Consider the following 18,263-nt stretch of genomic DNA (forward strand, 5'->3'; position numbering starts at 1 on the left):
CCGCGCCCCGCCCCGCCCCGCGCCGCCGTCGGTCGGAAGGAGCGGGGGCCCGGCCCACGTGGTGCAGCAGCCCCGGAGCCCCGACGGCCGCCGCCGCGCTCCGCCCCCGCCCGCGGTCCCTGTCCCGGCCGGGCCTGGAGGGGACCCTCACCCGGGGACCGTCCTCCATCCTCGCCGGCCTCCCGGGGCCCCAGGTGAGCCCTAACCCGGGGGCCGCCCTCCATCCTCGCCGGCTTCCCGGGGCCCCCGGTGAGCCCTAACCCGGGGACCGTCCTCCATCCTCGCCGGCCTCCCGGGGCCCCCGGTGAGCCCTAACCTGGGGACCGCGGACCGTGGACCGGTTGGCCCCTTCCCAGGACCAGCCCGGAGGTGAGCGCCCGCGTCCGCGGTCCCTACCCAGAGCGGACCCCGAGGCGAGCTGGTTACCTTGGGGGCGACCCTCCGCCCCGGGCCCGGCCCCTCCCGGCGGGATGCCGAGGGCAGCCGCGCGTGAGCAGCTTTTGCGTGAGAAATCTCGGGGACCCCTTCCCAGGGCCGCTGCAGGGACCCCCGAGCGGAGCGCAGGTAGATCCCGGAGGGTCCCTGCGCGTCTTTGTAGCCAATTCTGCAAACCCTTTGGAAGTTACCTTGTAGCTGCGGCGGTGGCTACAAACACACTGAACTTGGAAGTTAAGTAACTAGTTGTCGGGCGTGGGACATTTTGGCAAAACGGGAAGATGACAGCGCGGGGCCGGGCCTGTCCCGTGGAGCGGAGTGAAGGGTCCCGCGCTCCATGTCGGTGCCGTTCACCGGCGTTCGCTCATTCCGTGTTGAGAGTGAGTTCTGAAGGCAGGTCTGGACTCCGAGGATTCCCGGGCCCATGGATTTAAAAAGTGCAAGTGATCCAACCGGAAATGCTTTCGCTTTGACAGTTTTATATTAGAATCATGGACTGCGATTTTTATTTTATTTTATTTTTGGTGTTTCCGCTGCCCCGGTTTTTTTTTTTTATTTACCATAATTTCAGTATTAAGGATCGTGAACATTTTTCTCTTTTGAAGTAATGACGTGTGTTTTTATCTAATGAAAATGGCTTAACCAGAGATATTCCCCCCACCCCCCCCTTTTTTACTATGACTTTTAGGAAACTCAAAGCTACCTTTCAATTGTATAGAATTCTAGGTGGCTGGTATGTTTGCCTTCCTTCGTTGTTGATGATGTTATTGTGTTCTCTGTTTGCACGCTTAATTGTGTAGCTGTAGTTTGTAGTCTTTTTGGAAAGCAGCAGGTCTTTGTGAGTTTACACATTAACAGAGTTATAGTGGGATGTTACTGTTGCATCCGAAATAACACTACTCCCTTTGGGTTTATACAAAAATTTTCTTTTCACTTGGAGGGATATTGTTTCTCTAAATACTGCTTGTTTAGCTCTTTGAACGATTTAATGGAACCCTTTTCTGATACATAATACATAGTATGTTTTAGGAGATTTGTACAGAAACTTAAACTTTTTCAACCCCAAACCATGTGTGAATGGATCTTCTTCCATTGGGTTTTGCCCCGTTGAATTCATGCGTACTCACCTTTGAGGATGTGATGTTTGCATAGTAGGAATAGTTGTACCTATGTGTGTAACCTATCTTCTGCCTGCTTTTCTCTGCATTCCCCCCCCAGAAATTCCTTGTGCGCCAGCAACTTATTGTATAGATTTATGCCCAACAATTCTGTTGAAGTGTTGTTTTTTAAAAAATGTATTTTATTGTTTGTTGTTGTTTTTTTTTTACAGAGAGGAAGGGAGAGGGATAGAGAGTTAGAAACATCGATGAGAGAGAAACACCGATCAGCTGCCTCCTGCACACTCCCTACTGGGGATGTGCCCGCAACCCAGGTACATGCCCTTGACTGGAATCGAACCTGGGACCCTTCAGTCCGCAGGCCGACGCTCTATCCACTGAGCCAGACCAGCGAGGGCCTGTTGATGTGTTTAATTCATTAAAGAAATACACACACACACACACACACACACACACACATATGTATTATGTAGACCATAAGATCCATCATGTTCATTTTCTGGTGCCTGTAGAGTTTGACCTTAATCTGACTTTTCCGATCGCGTTCTGTCGTAGGTGAAGTGCGGCGATGGCTGCTGTTTACTCTGGCATTTCCCTTAAGCTTAAAAGCAAGAGAACTTCCTGGGAAGATAAACTAAAGCTAGCGCACTTTGCTTGGATATCTCACCAGTGCGTTCTTCCAAACAAAGAGCAAGTAAGTTTAACGCGAGACTTACATTTTTATAACCTACTCTAATCACCGGTTATGTAGACTGCATGTTGACATTTAGTTAAAAAAGTTAGAAGATCCGAGAAAAATCGGGGGAAGGAAACATGGTTGGAAGTTAAAGTGATGTCTGAGGGAAAAGTAATCGGTCGGGCGTTTCATGAACAAACGGTTTCTGTTGCAAAACCTCCGCCAGCATCTCTTATGCTTGGAAACCTCTCCTATTCCAAATTAAGCATGTGCATCGGCGAACAAATGGGGAGTGAGGTACCAAACTTATGTCCTGACTGTGTTGGTAGCTCCATTTGTCCGTAAATCCAAAGCCATGTTTCAGGTGCAACTGCTTGTTGGAGCTTCGTTGAACGTCTTTGGAATTTGATGAGCTGAAGGTTGCCTGAGAAATCACAGGGGGAAAAGCTTTTTTTTAATATATTTTATTGATTTTTTTTTTTTTTTTTTACAGAGAGGAAGGGAGAGGGATAGAGAGTCAGAAACATTGATGAGAGAGAAACATCGATCAGCTGCCTCCTGCACACCCCCTACTGGGGATGTGCCCGCAAACCAGGTACATGCCCTTGACCGGAATCGAACCTGGGACCTTTCAGTCCACAGGCCGACGCTCTATCCACTGAGCCAAACCGGTTACGGCTGGGGGGAAAAGCTTTAGTATTGCCTGGCCCCTGTGACTCAGTGGTTGAGCGTCAACCTATGAACCAGGAGGTCATGGTTTGATTCCTGGGCGAGGCACATGCCCGGGTTGTAGGCTTCATGTGCCCTGTCCGGGAATTGAACCATGACCACTGAGCCATGCTGGCCAGGCCAAACCCTTGTCTTTTAACTCTGTATTTTCGCTTCGTTTTGTGGCCTTTCTGAGCAATCGTGCTTCTAACCTGAGAAATTTAGCATAACTGTATAGAGAAATTAGAAGAAACTGCTAGAATTTCATTGAAACTTTTTATTGACCTCAGATGAAGACCAACTTGTTTTTATTCTGGAATAATAATAATTTTACAATGTGGAAGCATCTATGTAATAGACCATTAGCAAAGGTGGGTCTTAGAGGTGAGGGTTCCCCCTGGCAGTTGGATTTGGTTGTCCCTGAGATGTCTCCGTAAACACCCAGTGTTTTTATTTCTCGGCAAATAACTTCACTCCTTTTCAGAGTCTATTTCTTCCACGTTTAGGTATTACTTGACTGGGCCAGCCAATCATTAGTCTCATTTTATAAGAAGAAACTTGAACTGAAGGAGGACATTGTTGAAAGACTCTGGGTCTACGTAGATAACATTCTGCATAGCAAAAAACTGCAGCACCTCCTGAAGAATGGAAAGACCATCACCCTCCAGATCTCCCTGGTCAAGGTAGGAGTGTCTTGTGTTGTGCTGTGTGCGTGACGTGCTTCTCTCTCAACTTCCTGTCCGTGCGGGAGGCTTCTTATTAGTGTTAGGGTCAATTAGATCAGTTTGCAGGAAATGTCAAGGTAGGGGAGAAAGAAATAAAATCCAATATAATAAAAAGCTAATATGCAAATTGTCCCCTCCACCTGGAGTTTGACCAGGGAGCAGGGCCGGCCGGCCAACCACCTATGGCCCATCCCCCGCAGTGGCCCCAGCCCCAGTCAGCTCCCCCCCCCCCCCCCCCCCAACCCCAATTAGGGGCAGGGACGGCCTGCCAACCGCCGCGGATCAGCCCGATGGGGGCAAGCCGGCCGGACCCCACTGTGCACGAATTCGTGCACCGGGCCTCTAGTTAGAGTTATAATAACGACCGTTGTTCATCAAACAAGTATCGTGTCCTCTACGCTGGGCTGAGTACTTTGTTGTTTAATATTCAGGAAAAGTTTAGAACTCTTGCATGAAGTGGCTGTTGATTATCTTTTGAACTGGAAGAGATAGCCAGCCGATGATATTACTTTGTGCCCCCCCCCCTCCCCTGCCCCATCCACCCCCATCCCCTTCCTGTCGGCCTAAAGGGGAGGTCAGATGCCAAAATCTGGTTCGGAATTTCCTCAGATTCCTGACTCAGAGTGATTTTGAAGTCTCAGATCAGAATTATGAGCTTCGTTGTCAAAACGGGAGTATTTGCGAAGACGCTGGGAATAGCTGGTGACCCTAGAAAGCACTGATAAGGAGTGCTTTGTGTGGGCCAGGCTCAGAGAGGTTAAGTAACTTGCTGAAAGCCACACAGCGAGGAAGTGGCCCAGGCCTGCCTGACGGCCAGGCTGGTGCTGTTCGCCCCGCACTGCCTCGCCCACGTGCGTGCAGGAAGAGGGAGAAGAGCAGGGGAGGCTGCCGGGGGAAGGATTAACAGGTCAAACTGCCTGAAGCCGCTCTAGTAGTTCTTGAAAATATGTTCTAAATTGTGCGTCACTTTTTAAAATTTTTAATTTTATTTATTTTTAAAAATATCTTGTATTGATTTCAGAGAGGAAGAGAGAGACAGACAGAGAGAGAGAGTGAGAGAGAGAGAAACATGAATGATGAGAATCACTGATCGGCTGTCTCCTGCACTCCCCACATGGGAATGGAGCCCACAACCCGGGCATGTGCCCTGACCGGGAATCGAACCATGACCTCCTGGTTCATAGGGCAATGCTCAACCACCGAGCCACGCAGGCCAAGTTCTGGCATCCCTTTTTATTATTATTATTTAAATCAAGATGAGGTAAGGAGTGAGTGGGTTGATGCTGCTGTATTTTGTGTGTGTGTGTGTGTGTGTGTGTGTGTGTGTGTGTGTATGTGTGGGTTTAGGGTCAGTCATGAGCTTGCTTCCTTTCTCTCCTAACGCTCAGGTCATCAACGACAGAATCGCCGAGTTCTCCCTCTCGGGATCCCAGAGGCACGTCGGTGCCGTGCTCAGCTGCTGCCAGGGCGTCCTGTCCACGCCGGCCCTCGCGGTCATCTACGCGGCCCGGCAGGAGCTGCTGGTGGCCCTGCTGAGCCAGCTGTGCTGGGCGGCCTGCCGGCAGCCAGAGGCCTCCGCCGCGGCGGCCCTGCTGTTCGAGGTCACTCACCTGGCCCTGGGCCATTACCTCTCGGTCCAGCAGCAGCAGGTCAACCCCAGGCGGGCCTTCGGGGAGGTGACGGGCCACCTGCTCCAGCCCTGCCTGGTCCTCAGGCACCTGCTCGCGGCGGGCACGTGGGCCCAGGCCGGCCCGGGCCAGCTGCGGCCGGCGCTTAGCCGGGACCTCAGGAGCCAGCTGGAGGCCGTGGTGCGAGGCGGGGCCTTCCAGCCCGAGCTGCTCTCGTCCTACAAAGAGGAGCTCTTGGACCAGCCGCCGGAGGACACCAAGATGGGCGCCATGAAGAACCTGCTGGCTCCCACGGCCACCGTGATCGCCCGGCTGGCGGACGCCGGCTACTGCGAGCCGCCCCTCCACGCCGCCGTCGTGGCCAGCGCGGTGGCCCTGCTGTACAAGCTCTTCCTCGACGCATACCTCAAGGAGGGGACCCAGCTCCTGTGCTTCCAGGCGCTGCCCCGGCTGTTCGGCTGCCTGAGGGTGGCGCGCCTGCAGGAGGGGCCGGGGCCAGCCCTGTCCACGTCCGATTGGACCACGGAGCTCCTGGTCGTGGAGCAGCTGCTGGCCTCCGTGGCCAACAACAACATCTACAACATCGCGGCCGACAGGATCCGCCACGGGGAGGCCCAGTTCCGCTTCTACCGCCGCCTGGCCGAGCTGCTGGTCAGCCACCCGCAGGCCTCCGTGCCCGCCTGGTTCCGCTGCCTCCGGGCGTTGCTGTCGCTGAACCATCTGATCCTGGAGCCCGACCTGGACGACCTGCTGGCCTCGGCCTGGATCGACGCCGACGTGACCGAGCTCCGGACCAGAAAGGCCCAGGAGGCGCTGGTCCACACCCTCTTCCAGACGTACGTCAAGCTCCGGCAGGTGCCGCGGCTGTTGGAGGAGGTGCTGGGGGTGATCTGCCGGCCGGCCGCCGAGGCGCTGAGGCCGCCGGTGCTGGCCGCGGGCCCCTCCTCGGCCCTCCGCGAGGGCCTCCTGGACCTGCCCCCGAGTCAGATCCTGGACACGTGGGCCCTGGTGCTGGACAAGTTCGGGGCCGCGGTCCTGCCCTGCCTGCGGGGCGACGTGGACATGGCCCTGAAGGCGCTGTCCCTGAGCGCGCTGCTGCACTGCGTCATGGCCCACACGCGGTGCCCGGACGGCGGCACGCCCCTGCCCGTGGTCCGGCGGACGCGGGCCACCATGGAGCGGATGCTCCGTGAGCTCGTGCAGCCCCTGCTGGGCCTCCTGCTGGCTCCCCCGGGCCCGGGGCCGGAGCTGTGGCTGCAGAAAGTCGGCGACGCCGCGCTGCTGCTCGCGTACACCTGGGCCCAGGTGGACGCCACGCTCGGCCTGAACTGCAGCCAGTATCGCGCCGCATCGTCGTCGTCGTCGTCGTCGTCGTCGTCGTCGTCGTCGGGGGCCCTCACGGCCGAGGCCCCGGAGAGCTCGGGCCTCCCTCCGTTGCTCCCGGGCGTGGAAGTGCGCAGCTGGAGGAAGATCGAAAAGGCCGTGGCCCGGTTCGACTCGGTCGGCAGGTACTGCCTAGAGCAGCTCCACCTGCAGAAGATGAAGAGGACTTTAGTGCAGACGGGTTCCCGGTCCGAAGAGGTCCTCCAGGCCCTGAGGGCCGATGCCGCCTACATCCTGGGTTCCGGCCGGGAGAGCCTGGCCCGGGGGACGGCGGCTCCCTGGGATGGGCAGGTGGGGACGGTGAGTGCAGACACGTACCCCGTCGCACACTGGCACCTGGTGGTGTCCAACCTCACCATCTTAGTGCCCTACCTCGGGCCGGGTGACGTGCGGTACCTGGCGGGCATCCTGCTGAGGACGTTGCCCGGGAACGGGGCCCAGGATGGCCCCGCCGACGACGACGAGGAGCCGCGGGTCACGCTGGGGAAGATCTCCGAGGCCGTGGTCCGCAGCCCCCTCTTCCCAGAGCTGCCGTCCCTGTACGCCGCCTTCCTGACCCACCTTGCCGAGGGCTGCGCCGGCATCCTGCGTGCGGGCGCCCGGGGCGACCCGGGGCCTCTCCGCCAGCAGCTGCCCTGGCTCTTCGAGGAGGACCCCGTGGACGCAGCTCCTTGGGAAACCAAATTGGCCAAAGTGGGCCCCGAAGGGACAGAACCCAGGGGGGAAGTCGCCCAGAACTTGCTCTCCTTGGTCCAGGGCGGCTTCCCCGTCCGGCTGGAGGAGGAGCCGCTGGGGCGCCTCCTGGGGCTGCTGGAGGTCATGTCCACCCTGCAGCTGGACAGCCTGGCGGCCCCCCACCACACGCACTACTTCCTCCTGCTGCTGTCGGCGGCCCTCGCCGCGTCGGGGGGCTCTTGCCCCCCGTCCCTGGCCCTGATGTTTCTGACCACCTGCTACCGGCTCCTCGGCCGCCTGCAGAGAGGGAAGAGCGGCCGCTCTGTGTTCAAGGTCATGTACGCCAGCGAGCTCTGCGAGATCGTCCTGACCTCGCTGTTCAGGGCCTGCCGCGGGCTGTGCGTGGACGGGGACGCCGCGCCGGGGCGGGAGTTCCTCCAGGCGGCGGGCACCTTCCTGGAGCAGCTCCTGCAGATGCTGGTGCAGGTGAAGCACAGCCTGGTGCTCAACTTCGGCAAGATCCTCGCCTTCCTCTCGGGGTGCAGCGCGTACAAGGAGGCAGCCGCAGCCGCGGCCAGACAGCGGGAACAGCCCCGCCCTCTGGGCCGGCAGCTCCTGCTGGCGTCGCTGACCGCCTTGTGCCGCGTCCTGGGGCCCGTGGTCCGAGAGCGGAGGCCGCAGCCGGACACCCCCGAGGCGCTGCCGGGGCTGCTGCAGCAGGCGGTGCTGCGGACGGGCGCGGTGCTCCAGCCCTGGGCGGCCCGCGGCCCCCCGCCCGCCGCCCTCCTCGCCACGGTCAGCGCGCTCCTGGAGGCGGACCTGGGCCAGCACCCCGGGACCGAGATGTCCCCAGCACCGGACGGAACGCGGCTCTCGCACCCGGACCTCTACCGGGGCGTGTACTCGCAGCTGCTGGCGGAGCTGCCCGCCCTGGCCGCCGACCCCCCGGCCTTCCAGGCGGCCGTGAGCTTCTTGGCGCTCTTCTTCTCGGCCCCGGAGCTCCACCCCGTGGGGGAGTCTGTCTTCACCGCCGTGTTTCAGTCTCTGAGAAGGGTCCTCACAGGTAAGAGGTCTCCCCTCGGGCTGACTCTGCGGCTAGAGGTCGGCGTGCAGGCAGGCAGAGCTGGGGTTAGCCGCGGCCTGGGGAGGCCCGGGGGCCAGTGGGATGGCGGGTGAGCCTGGCGTGTGGTTGACACTCTGCAGGGCATTTCCCTGGGGAGGGGATTGAGGGTCAGGGAGGCCCCGAGTCTGGGATCTCACAGCTTGTGGGAAACTGGGACCAGACCTCCCAGCCTTCAGTCCCTCCGCCCTCAGTGCCAGACGCAGCAAGTAAAGACCGGGGTGCGGGAAGGTGCCCTGGTTACACACAGCGGCCCCACGGCTGAAACGGGGCGGCACAGACAAGCTGGGGTCAGATGGTGAGGGGCCCTGAATGTCCTCACTTGGGGCTCTGTTAGGAACCCGTGGGCCAGGGGGCATTGAGTGAGAGACTCCCCCAGGCAGTCCCCGGAGGTGGCGGGGTTCTTTTATCCCTTCCACGTGGCCGTCTGCGTAAAAGTACCCGTCCACCCCCGTGACCCTGCTGGTCTTATAAAAGAATTCAAGGGAAATAGGGAAAAACGACCCTGGCCGGTGTGGCTCAGTAGGTAGAGCGTCGGCCTGCAGACGGAAGGGTCCCGGGTTCGATCCCGGTCCAGGGCACGAACCTCGGTTGCAGGCTCCATCCCCAGCCCCAGTCGGGGCGCCTACGGGAGACAACCAATCGATGAGTCTCTCTCACGTCGATGTTTCCCTTTCTGTCTCTCCCCCTGCCTTCCACTGTCTGTAAACATCGATGGGAAAATATCCTCAGGTGAGGATTAACAAAACAAAACAAAAAAAAGACGGTAGGAAAAACGATAAAGAAAGTAACAGTCGCCCGTCCGCGTGGTCCGGGGTTAGCCCTGCTGAGCATCGCGGGCGAGAGGCACCTGGCTGGGAATGTCGGGCCCCCGAGCGTGGCCTTCCCTGGTGGCACACCGTGTCTGTCAGCACACGGCCGCTCTGATGTGTCCCCCATCCCTCTGTCCATCTCGTCTTCCACGCAGACCCCGCCGTTCCGGCTCCGGCGGTTCAGGCCATCGAGCCTCACCTGGGAGACCTGCTCGCCCACCTGCTGGCGGCCGGGACCACCCAGGACTTCCGGGCGATGCTGCAGTGTGTGCTCCGGGGGCTGGACCTCAGGAACGCGTGGAGCCCGGACCAGCCGGTGGGTGGCCCCTCCCCCTCGCCCGGCAGGCGCGTGGATGAGGGAGGGGAGCTCAGACGGGGAAGCTGAAGGTGCCAGGTCCCCCCTAACACCAAACACAAACCAGTGGGGACTCTAGGCCGGTGGTTCTCAACCTGTGGGTCGCGACCCCTCTGGCGGTCGAACGACCCTTTCACAGGGGTCGCCTAAGACCATCCTGCCTATCAGATATTTACATGACGATTCATCACTGTAGCAACATGACAGTGATGAAGTAGCCACGAAAATAATTTTATGGTTGGGTCACCACATGAGGAACTGTATTAAAGGGCCAGGAGGTTGAGAACCACTGCTCTAGGCAGAGAGGGGGTTCATGGAGGCAGCTCTGCTTTGAAGGCCCTGGAGCAGGATTCCAGGCCGGGGTTTCTGGTTCTAAGCCTGACTCCGGATTATGACCAGCACAGGGATGGGGCTCTGACTTGGGTGGGAGGGGAGGAGGGGGGCGTCATTGAAGGTAGCGTGGGGCAGAGAGGACGCGCATCTCCTGAACCTGAGCCCGAGGCCCGGGCTGGACTAGGGCCGCTTCTCTGTCGCCCGGCACTGGCTCACCTCCGGACCTTTCGCTGTGTGTGTCTGCAGCATGTTCGGGTCCTAGTTTTTTTGTGTGTGTGTTTTTTTTTTACATATATGTATATTGATTGATTTCAAAGAGGAAGGGAGAGAGAGAGAAACACCAATGAGGAGGGAGAACCATGGATCGGCCGCCTCCTGCACGCCCCCTACTAGGGATGGAGCCCGCAACCCGAGCCTATGCCCTGACCGGGAATGGAACCGTGACCTCCTGGTTCATAGGTCGATGCTCAACCACTGAGCCACACCGGCCGGGCGGGCCCTGGCTGTGAGAGGGCCTCTGCGTGTAGATGGCTGTGCCCGTGTGCGGCCATGCAGGTCCCCATCCTGACACTTACACGTGTCGATTTCAGGAGACGCTGTTGACACGACCTCCGCTGAGCCCCAGGTCCGCTCGCCTTATCCATTCAATCCTCCTTTGGTGACAGGAAGCGCATCGCCCCTGGGACTTCTCCCGGCCAGGTCCCGCCCAGGCCAGGCCCATGGATTGGGCGCCAGAGGCCGCTTGGTCCCAGGGTGGGCCTCTCGGAGTGGGCGGTCTCTGCTACGTTCCTCTTCTTCCTCCGCAGGCCATTTTGTCGGCTGTTACGTTGATCAAGTTGCTGCTGAGCTGCCCGGTCAGCGAGGAGCAGGCGAGTCTGTTCTGGCGGACAAGCCCCCAGATCGTCACGGCTCTGACGGTGAGTGTGGGCCCCCCCCCACACCCCTTACCATCACCCGTCACTCCTCTTCCCGCCCAGACCCAGGGTGGAGCGTTCTTGTCACTTCCACCTGCCCACTGACCCCATCGACACCGTTGGCAGTTGGGACATCCTGACTTACGCCACCTCCGTTCTTACCTCTGCCTGCTTCAGGCTTTGTTGTTGCTCCTTCTAGAATCACCTTCCTTTTCTTCCCTCTATTCCAGTGGTTCTCAACCTTCCTAATGCTGCGACCCTTTAAATACAGTTCCTCATGTGGTGGTGACCCCCAACCATAAAATTATTTTCGTGGCTACTTCATCACTGTCATGTTGCTACTGTTATGAATCGTCATGGAAATATCTGATAGGCAGGATGGATTTTCATTGTTACAAATTGAACATCATGAAAGCATAGTGATGAATCACAAAAACAATATGTAATTATAGATGTGTTTTCCGATGGTCTTCGGCGACCCCTGTGAAGGGGTCGAGAACCACAGGTTGAGAACCGCCGCTCTATTCCTTCTCGTCCCGTAGCTGCAAAACCGAGAGGCGTGTCAGGAGCAGCCCGCGGCCTTGGCAGTGGTCGAGCCCATCCTGGACGTCCTGGCCTTGCTGCTGCGCCGGGGGGAGGAGGCCATCCGCAACCCGCACCACGTCAGCCTGGCCTTCAGCATCCTGCTGGCCGTGCCGCTGGACCACCTGAAGCCGCCAGAGTTCGGGCGCGTCTTCCCGCGGGTGCACAGCGTGCTCTTCACCGTCCTCCAGTGTCACCCCAAGGTGAGGGGCCGGGGCCAGCAGCCTTACCTTTTTTTTTTTTTTTTTTTTTAATATGTTTTTATTGATTTCAGCGAGGAAGGGAGAGAGAAAGAGATAGAAGCATCAGTGATGAGAGAGAATCACGGATCGGCTGCCTCCCGCACGCCCCACACTGCGGGTGGAGCCCACAACCCGGGCCTGTGCCCCCAGTGGGAATCGAACCGTGACCTCCCGGTTCACAGGGCGACGATGAGCCCCTTTTATGAGAGAGAAGTGGAAATCGGCGATGACGCTCCTGTCTTTCTTTGGCCCGTGTGTATTCCAGGTGATGCTGAAAGCCGTCCCCTCCTTCCTGAACTGCTTCCACCGGTTGGTGTTTTCGGTGATGCACGAAGGCCGGCAGAAGGATAAAGGTACTTCAGCTACCTCAGGGCTTCCCCTCTCTCTAAAAATCAGCAAACTGTTCTTTAAAAAAGAAAAAGAAAGCAAGCTGGGAAGACACTAGTCATGGGGTCGCATGTCTCCGTCTATAAGAGAAAAACCCTGCACAGTTTCTGAAGCTTTGTAAGGAGGCAATGACACGACTGAGCCCCTCTTATCTTTAAAAATCACATGTCAAGCAGCACTTTTAAAAAATTTCCCGTTTTCCCCGTTTTAAGCCTTCCTGGTAGAGATCCGTCTCCTTTTAAAAGACAACAGCCATCCCCGACTTCAGCCTGAAAGTCCTGATTATTCTCGGCAGCCTCAGGAAATAGCCGTGGGCTCCTGAGTATTCTAACGGTCTTTCCCTTCGTGACGTAGCGAAATGTTTGGACGTACGTTTGTGTGTGTGTGTGTGTGTGTGTGTGTCCCACCCCCGACCTTTCTGCAGAATGAGCTGATTAGAGAGTTGGGGGAGTGCAGCGCTGTGAGGAACGCGGGGCGGCAGGGACCCTGTGAGATGAGGAGGGGGGAGCGCACATGCGGGGGGGTTGGGGGGCTGACGGGTTCGGACACGCTTTGCCGTGCAGGCGGCGCGGAGGACCTGGCGGGGGTGCTGGCGTGCGCCCGCCTGGTGGAGAGGATGTACAGCCACATCGCCGCCCGGGCCGAGGACTTCGCCGTGTTCTCCCCCTTCATGGTGGCCCAGTACGTGTCGGAGGTGCAGAAGGTAAGCCGGCTCCCCGCCTTTTATTGATTTCAGAGAGGGGGAGAGAGAGAGAGAGAGAGAGAGAGAGAAACTTCAATGATGAGAGAGAATCATGGATCGGCTGCCTCCTGCACACACCCCCTAGTGGGGATCGAGCCCACAACCCCGGGGGGCATGTGCCCTTGACTGGAATTGAACCCGAGACCCTGCAGTCCCCAGGCCGATGCTCTAGCCACTGAGCTGCACCAGCTAGGACCAGAGTCCAAATGTCACTGCCCCTCTAAGCACATAGGCCTCGTGTGTTTATTTACTTGAAGCTACCCCCTGTGACGCTTCATTCCGGGCTTTTGTGCACTTGAGTTGCCTTCTGTTTCCCCAAACGATAAACTTTCAAGATGGGCGTGTGCAGCTATGTCAGCTGTGTGCACAACGGTGTTTTAAAAGGAGCGTCTTTCTCAAGTTGGGGGCAGACGTGGGAATTCCTCGCCGGGCCTGCCTTGGCGGCCCGGCCCCGCCCGCGCGCTCACGGGGTGTGTCCCTTCCCAGGTCACCTTGTACCCGGCCGTGAAGGGCCACCTGCAGGAGGGCATCTACCTCATCCTGGACCTCTGCATCGAGCCCGACGTGCAGTTCCTGCGCGCCTCGCTGCCGCCGGGAGTGCGGGACGTCTTCAAGGAGCTGCACAACGACTACGTCAAGTACCACCGGGCGAAGCACGAGGGTGAGAGGCGGTACGCCGTCTAAGGACACGCGGGAGAGGCCGTGCACCGTCTAAGGACACGCGGGGAGACATGGTCCGCCATCTAAGGACATGCGGGGAGAGGCGGTACGCCGTCTAAGGAACACGCGGGGAGAGGCGGTGCACTGTCTAAGGACACGCGGGGAGAGGCGGTGCACCATCTAAGGAACACGCGGGGAGAGGCGGTGCGCCGTCTAAGGACACGCGGGGAGAGGCGGTAGCAGGAAGACCTGGCGAATGAAAGGCTTCAGATGTTCAGTGGGAAATACGTGGATTATTTAACATGTGCATTGTATTTGACAGCCATGCTTTTCACACCGAATGTTTTTCACACATACCTTTTCATGCAGTAAGTACTGCAATAGCGTCCCGAAAACACACCTTAGAACGAGGTGGACTCGGTGAACAATTGCCCAGCCTCTCGTCGCCATTCCAGGTGTGGTTCTTGCCTCGGTCCCTTCTCCCCACCAAGAACTGTGTAGAACTTGTAATTAAAGTCCCATTAAAATATCTCTGCCTCTGCCCTAGCCGGTTTGGCTCAGTGGATAGAGCATCAGCCTGCGGACTGAAGGGTCCCGGGTTCGATTCCGGTCAAGGGCATGTACCTTGGTTGCGGGCACATCCCCAGTAGGGGGTGTGCAGGAGGCAGCTGATCGATGTTTCTCTCTCATCGATGTTTCTAACACTCTATCCCTCTCCCTTCCTCTGTGTAAAAAGTCAATAAAATATATATTTAAAAAATATATCTCTGCCTCACTGTCCAGCGTGGCTCAGTGGACGAGCGTCAACCTATAAACCAGGAGGTCAGGGTTCGATGCCGGGTCAGGAAAATGGGCTTGCGGGCTCGATCCCCAGTGTGGGGCGTGCAGGAGGCAGCCGATCCATGATTCTCTCTCATCGTTGATGTTTCTATCTCTCTCCCTCTCCCTTCCTCTCTGAAATCAATAAAAATGTATTGGTGCTTTTTTTCCCCTTCATTTTATTCTTAATCTATTTGTTTTTTAATTTAAATTCTCTGTTGTTCAAAGTATTACATAAAGTCTCCTTTTCCCCCCATCGACTCCTCCCCGGCCGCTCCCCCCCTCCCTCCTCCCCGGCACATGCCCTCACCCCCAGTTGTCTATGTCCGTTGATTATGCTGTGGGCATGGTGCATTGGAGCAGCAGGTGACCTTTTCAAGGACACAGGTGTGGACAGAGCTGGAATCCAGGTCGTCTCTTGGGTTTCTCCCTTCGGGTCCTGTGCTCAGACACACTCCTGAGATCCTGCTGGTGTTTTCTCTGCTGGGAGTTCAGGAAGGCGGGAGTCTGGCCGGGACCCCTCTCCCCAGCTTTTGGAATGTCCCTGGGGCGCAGACAAGCACGGAGCAGTCCCCCAGGTGCCCTGATGGTGGCACTGCAGGGCCGCGCTCAGGGCCCAGGGCTGCTCTGAACAGGGAGCTCAGATCAGATGCCTTTACCTGCGCGCCCCGGGAGGAAGGGAAGGAGGAACGAGGGTGCGCACCCCATGTCCTCCCTGCCGTGTGCCCGCCCGCACCCGAGCAGGGCCGGCCCGGCTTCCTCACCGCCATCGCTGCTGGAACTCCAAACCTTCTTCCTCAGGAAAGAATAGTTTTCGACTCTTATTTTTTAAAAATATTTTTAAAATTGATTTCAGAGATGGAGAGAGAGAGAGAGATGGAAACATCCATGATGAGAGAGAATTGTGGATCGGCTGCCTCCTGCGCGCCCCACATTGGGGATCGAGCCGGCAACCCGGGACCCTTCCGTCCGCAGGCCGACGCCCTGTCCACTGAGCCATACCAGCTAGGGCTCAACTCTATTTTCTTCATTCACGGGGGAGAGGAGACATTTACCTTAGCGGTTGTGGTGCTGCGTTCGTTCTTAATTTTGTTAGAGCAGACCTCCCGGGCATTGGCCTGGACAGGATGGGGGACAGGAGGAGTGACAGGGACAGCTGGGCCTGAGCGAGACCCACCCCCCTGCCTGGCACCAGACCTCGTGCCCTGGACGACCCACGTCCATTCGTCCATTCGTCCATTCGTGTGACACAAGCCACCACTCTCCAAGCTGAGCCAGGCTCCCTGCTGCACTGCGGGGCCTCCCGGCGCCCCCTCCTGGCCGGAAGCATTGACAATGAGCCCTCAATCCCATGAGCATGGCCACCCCAGAGGTGGGTCAGGTGCAGGGGCTGGAGGGGGGAGTCCGTCCTGGGACCTGCCTAAACCAGGAGGGCTGACGCTCGGCGATACCAGCTGCCTTGGGGACCGGGGAGAAAGGAGCTGATGAGGCAGGAGGAGAATTGGAGATCCCCGGGGATCCTGGAGGTAGAAGAAGCAGAAATGCCCGTGGTGAGCCCACAAGCCGAAGGCGCCAGAGGTGAGAGCCAGGGACCGACCAGCCGAGACCTGGCCGGTTCATATCCCATCACCTTCCGGAGGCAGTTTCCATGGGGAGGGGACCACTCCTCCCATTTCCGGGCCAGTCAAGATAAAGGCTGGCGGCAATCGGAGAGGGTAGCGGGGCGCTGAGACTCAGGTATCTTCGTCCCCTCGCCGGGCCGGTGAGGTTCCGTGGTTGAGCGACGACCTCTGGACCAGGAGGAGGCCCCAGCCAGAGGCACGAAGAGAAAAGGCGTGATGAGAAAGCGGCGCGTCCCTTTTGGCCACAGCGTGCGAGCCAGGAGCCTTGTTTGCAAAGAGCTGTTGATGCCATGAAGAGCTCTGGCATCCATCAGCGGGATGGGTGGGAGCGGGCCGTCAGCCGAGCTGGGTAGGGGCCTCTCCATTTCCCTACGACACTCCGGGCCTTCTCATTTCACAACCACTTGGATTGGCCTGCCAAGCGCAAGCCACACTCACCTCCATCGGCTGCGAGGAGTGTCAGCGCCTCCGGGTCCCTCGCTGGCACCTCTCCAGACAGCTGCTCCTCGCGCTCCTGGGCTGGGATACACTTGTTAGCATCCCCGGGCACAGGCGCCCTCTCCAATCGGCATGTGCGCTGTCAGTCGGGGAACCGCACAGCATGACAAACGAGAGACGTAATCATGGGAGTGAGGGATGGGGGAGAGGCGGGCTCATTAATGAACGCCTCCAGGAGGGAAACTGGGGTCTCTCGGCTCGCAGGAGCTTCTCTGAACGCATAGGGCTCGCCGTTTTCCACGCCAGCCCACCGTCGTCGCTCGCATCTGAGAAGATGGCCGTGAACGCGCCTCAGTGAGCCAACCTGGCCGAATCCCAGGGCCAGGTGCACACAGGACAGCACCTGGTTCGTCCAGTTCCTCTGGAATGGATTCGAGTGTGCGTGCACACACGAATACACACACACATGCACACGCACATGCACGCACACACCCCAACTGGACCTAGAAACTGACCAGTCATCCTTGCGTGGAAAGGTGTGTGTGGGGGGGTGTTCCTGTTGTCCCTCAAAAGCAGGGGTGGGGGACATCAGGCCTGTGGGTCCGGTTGTATAAGGCCCTGCCAAGGCCTTAGGGGTGAGTTAATGAAATGTTTGCCCAGAGGTAGCAGGCTAATTTTTTTTTAAATGTATTTTTATTGATTTCAGAGAGGCGGGGAGAGGGAGAAAGGGAGAGAAACATCAGTGATGAGAGAGAATCATGGATCGGCTGCCTCCTGCATGGCCCCTACTGGGGATCGAGCTCACAACCTGGGCCTGTGCCCTGACTGGGAATCGAACAGTGACCTCCTGGTTCGTAGGTGGACACTCAACCACTGAGCCACACCGGCCAGGCCACACATACATTTTATAGAAAGGTATCATTGTGGTCAGCAAACACAAGAAGGGAACCAATAATAACAATAACAATAATAATAATAATAAAAAAAAAAAACAGGCCCAAGCAGACAGCCGGCAACCTTGGCCCCTGGGCGTCTCACTCACCGATGTCCTCTACTAACCTATGGTGCTGGCTCTAAGCAAGTCCATTAACTCCTGTGTGTTCCTCTCACTCCCTGAGCTTCTAAGTGGAAAAGAACATCACTGACCCAGCTCAGAGAGGCGCAGGGAGCTTGGTCCACGTGGTCACAGGCCCCTCCCTGATCCTTAGTGCTGTGTGAGGGCCAGGTGCTAGAGGGGTGGTATTTCCATGAGAAGCCGGAGGACTGTGCATGAGCAGAGGAGTATGCATGAGTGAGGACTATGCATGAGTGAGGAGTATGCATGAGCGGAGGACTATGCATGAGTGAGGACTATGCATGAACGGTGGACTATGCATGAGCGGAGGACTATGCATGAGTGAGGACTATGCATGAGCAGAGGACTATGCATGAGTGAGAACTATGCATGAGCAGAGGACTATGCATGAGTGAGGACTATGCATGAGTGAGGACTATGCATGAGCGGAGGAGTATGCATGAGCGGAGGACTATGCATGAGCGGAGGAGTATCATGAGCAGAGAACTATGCATGAGTGAGGAGTATGCATGAACGGTGGACTATGCATGAGCGGAGGAGTATGCATGAGTGAGGACTATGCATGAGCGGAGGACTATGCATGAACGGTGGACTATGCATGAGCGGAGGAGTATCATGAGCGGAGGAGTATGCATGAGCGGAGGAGTATCATGAGCGGAGGAGTATGCATGAGCGGAGGAGTATCATGAGCGGAGGAGTATGCATGAGCGGAGGAGTATCATGAGTGAGAACTATGCATGAACGGTGGACTATGCATGAGTGAGGAGTATGCATGAGTGAGGACTATGCATGAGCAGAGGACTATGCATGAGTG

At 57.7% G+C, this 18,263-nt stretch overlaps 1 protein-coding gene across 2 annotated transcripts; it reads left to right on the forward strand.

Moving 5' to 3' along the window:
- The first annotated feature begins 37 nt into the window (after window positions 1-37).
- Window positions 38-14,338, forward strand: URB2 (URB2 ribosome biogenesis homolog). Of its 2 annotated transcripts, XR_011469337.1 has the most exons (11): window positions 38-194; window positions 2,109-2,247; window positions 3,444-3,620; window positions 5,051-8,411; window positions 9,436-9,596; window positions 10,775-10,885; window positions 11,425-11,667; window positions 11,972-12,059; window positions 12,657-12,796; window positions 13,322-13,696; window positions 13,729-14,338. XR_011469337.1 is itself a non-coding variant. In XM_070401313.1 (10 exons), exons 2-10 carry the CDS (start codon window positions 2,122-2,124, stop codon window positions 13,517-13,519), a joined length of 4,605 nt encoding a protein of 1,534 aa, XP_070257414.1. In that variant the 5' UTR covers window positions 38-194; window positions 2,109-2,121; the 3' UTR covers window positions 13,520-14,338. The 2 variants fall into 2 exon arrangements, 1 of the variants encoding a protein (XP_070257414.1); XM_070401313.1 differs by having other exon boundaries at window positions 13,322-14,338.
- Window positions 14,339-18,263: the final 3,925 nt, after the last annotated feature.

This window comes from Myotis yumanensis, unplaced genomic scaffold (genome assembly GCF_028538775.1).
Source record: "Myotis yumanensis isolate MYYU_CA2020_CCGP unplaced genomic scaffold, mMyoYum1.0.hap1 SCAF_22, whole genome shotgun sequence".
Taxonomy (NCBI): Eukaryota; Metazoa; Chordata; class Mammalia; order Chiroptera; family Vespertilionidae; genus Myotis; species Myotis yumanensis.

Coding starts and splice junctions, on each gene's coding strand:
- URB2 (XM_070401313.1), top strand. CDS start 2,122: ATGGCTGCTGTTTACTCTGGCATTTCCCTTAAGCTTAAAAGCAAGAGA. Junction 8,412..9,435: donor TCTGAGAAGGGTCCTCACAG/GTAAGAGGTCTC, acceptor TCTTCCACGCAG/ACCCCGCCGTTCCGGCTCCG. Junction 10,886..11,424: donor AGATCGTCACGGCTCTGACG/GTGAGTGTGGGC, acceptor CTCGTCCCGTAG/CTGCAAAACCGAGAGGCGTG.